The sequence below is a fragment of the Phytophthora parasitica genome, assembly GCF_000247585.1.
Source record: "Phytophthora parasitica INRA-310 unplaced genomic scaffold supercont2.173, whole genome shotgun sequence".
In the NCBI taxonomy this organism is placed as follows: domain Eukaryota; phylum Oomycota; class Peronosporomycetes; order Peronosporales; family Peronosporaceae; genus Phytophthora; species Phytophthora nicotianae.
Genome location: NW_008649159.1, coordinates 40,537 through 42,526, shown reverse-complemented (window position 1 = coordinate 42,526; position 1,990 = coordinate 40,537). Strand labels below are relative to the sequence as shown.

Genomic DNA, 1,990 nt, shown 5'->3' with positions numbered 1-1,990 from the left:
TATACTCGCCAATTTGATGGCGGTGGGTTTGCTTATTGAGTAGCATCCATCTTCATCATCTTCTACCAACTCCTTAATCAGGTTACACAGCTTCACCTTGAGTGTACCAAACACCGCCACATCAAGTGGTTGCAACAAATGAGTGGCATTCGGAGGAAGGAGGACAAGCAGTATGCCAAGACGTGCCGCTGCTTCAATGACTTCTGTCGAGTAGTGAGATCTACAGCCATCTAGTACCAACAATAGTGGCCTCTTGACTGAAGCTGGCACTGATGTAGAAAAAAAATCCAGCCACTTCTTGAACAAATAGGGGTTGATGAATCCGGTCGACGAGGTGGTTACCGCTGCGCTCGTAACACCACAGCCCTGCAATATATCCCACGGGACAGTCTTTCCTGGAAGTATGTATGCAGGAGGGACTACATACCCTGCAGCACTTCCACAAGCGACGATTGAGAGGTGGAAGATGACAGAAGGGTCCGCGCACCACACGTTAGTTGATCCCCGAACTGCCACAACTTTTTTGTTCTTTTTCCGTGTCTGAAAAGCCGTCTCGTCCATATTGAATAATCTAGTGCTGTCTAAATCTAGTTCAATAACCAGTTTAGCGATAGTGTTAAACAGTGTTGTCAGGTCTTCGAAAACGACACAATTGCGCTTTAGGGACAGTGTTTGGGCCACTCGAGTGGTCAACTTCGGGTGGCGGCTGACTAAACGAGGGTACCACCCACTGGATAGACTTAATCCAGTAACTAGCAGTGATATCTCGTTTGCTTTCTTAAGAATCACAGATCGATCAACGGGTTGGCCAAAACGCTGGCGAGCAACAATCCACTCAAATACATGACGCTCTGCTTCTGGCGGAAGTCGTGGCTTTGTCCCTTGACGTCTAGGCTCTAACGACGTTAATTCTTCTTGCTTCTTTATCCACTTTCGAATGGTCCGCTCGATAATACCCCACTTATTAGCAACTGTAGCAACGGGAACACCACTTTGTACTTCACAGACGACAGCAATCTTGGCCTTCACAGACGACAGCAATCTTGGTCTTCAGGGAGTGTGTTGAGTGGCCCTTGGCCATAGTGAGCACTTGTATGTGTTGTGGCAGAATGGGAAATGAGTGTGTAGCTCTTGTCCTAGATTATTAGTCACCGGGAACGGATATGAATGGTTTTGCGGAACTCAATGCACAGCTGCATTAAACCTTATGGCGCGAAACGTTCCCGCCACAAATTTATGAATTTAACTTGGGAGGTTTCGCACTTAGTGATTATGTTCCAATGAATGGATGTTATTTTGAACGAGACGCATAACTGGTTAAAAATTTCGTCGGCCCTCTACTGGTTTTTCTCCTTACCGTAGTTTATGAAAGGGGGCAAATGCCCCCTTTGATGGCCTAATGACTTGACCTTCTATACTATAATTTAGCCAGGTCAAAAGTACCCGTTCACGAAAGGGTTAATATTGTGATGGGATTTTTGTAAATTTAGCTCGCAGAGGGTCGACCGTCGTAGTCCAGCAAGACAACGCAGGGCCACACGTTTTAGAGAACGATGCTGAGTTGGAGACAGCGGGAAAGGTTGACGGCTCGAGCATCAAAATGCGTTGTCAGCCACCGCGTTCGCCCGATCTGAATGTATTGGATTTAGGCTATTTTTCTTCTATTCAAGCACTGCAGTACCGAAAGGCTGCTTATGACACCGATAGTCTTATAGCTGTAGTGCACGAGGCATTCGAAGAGCTCAGGTGGCGAACACTGGACAACTGTTTTGTCACTTTTACAGAAAGTGATGGAAGCAGTCTTGCGTTGTGGTGGCGGCAACGACTTCAAGTGAGCAAACTCGTAGCAGTCAATGGCAAGATGCCTATGTCGGTGAAAGTTGCAACCGATGCCGTATTAGAAGGGTACAGCCAGCTTTTCGATTCATAATTAAGTTCAATAGCTAATTTCATGTTTTGGAAAGCATAAATATTAGGTTAATTCTTATAT

At 46.0% G+C, this 1,990-nt stretch overlaps 1 protein-coding gene across 1 annotated transcript; it reads left to right on the top strand.

The window, feature by feature from the left end:
* Positions 1 to 1,600: 1,600 nt before the first annotated feature.
* On the top strand, positions 1,601 to 1,930 carry PPTG_24710 (hypothetical protein; the record flags this gene model as incomplete). The annotated part of the gene is made up of 1 exon (XM_008918284.1): positions 1,601 to 1,930. One exon carries the CDS (start codon positions 1,601 to 1,603, stop codon positions 1,928 to 1,930), a length of 330 nt encoding a protein of 109 aa, XP_008916532.1.
* Between the last annotated feature and the right edge of the window lie 60 nt (positions 1,931 to 1,990).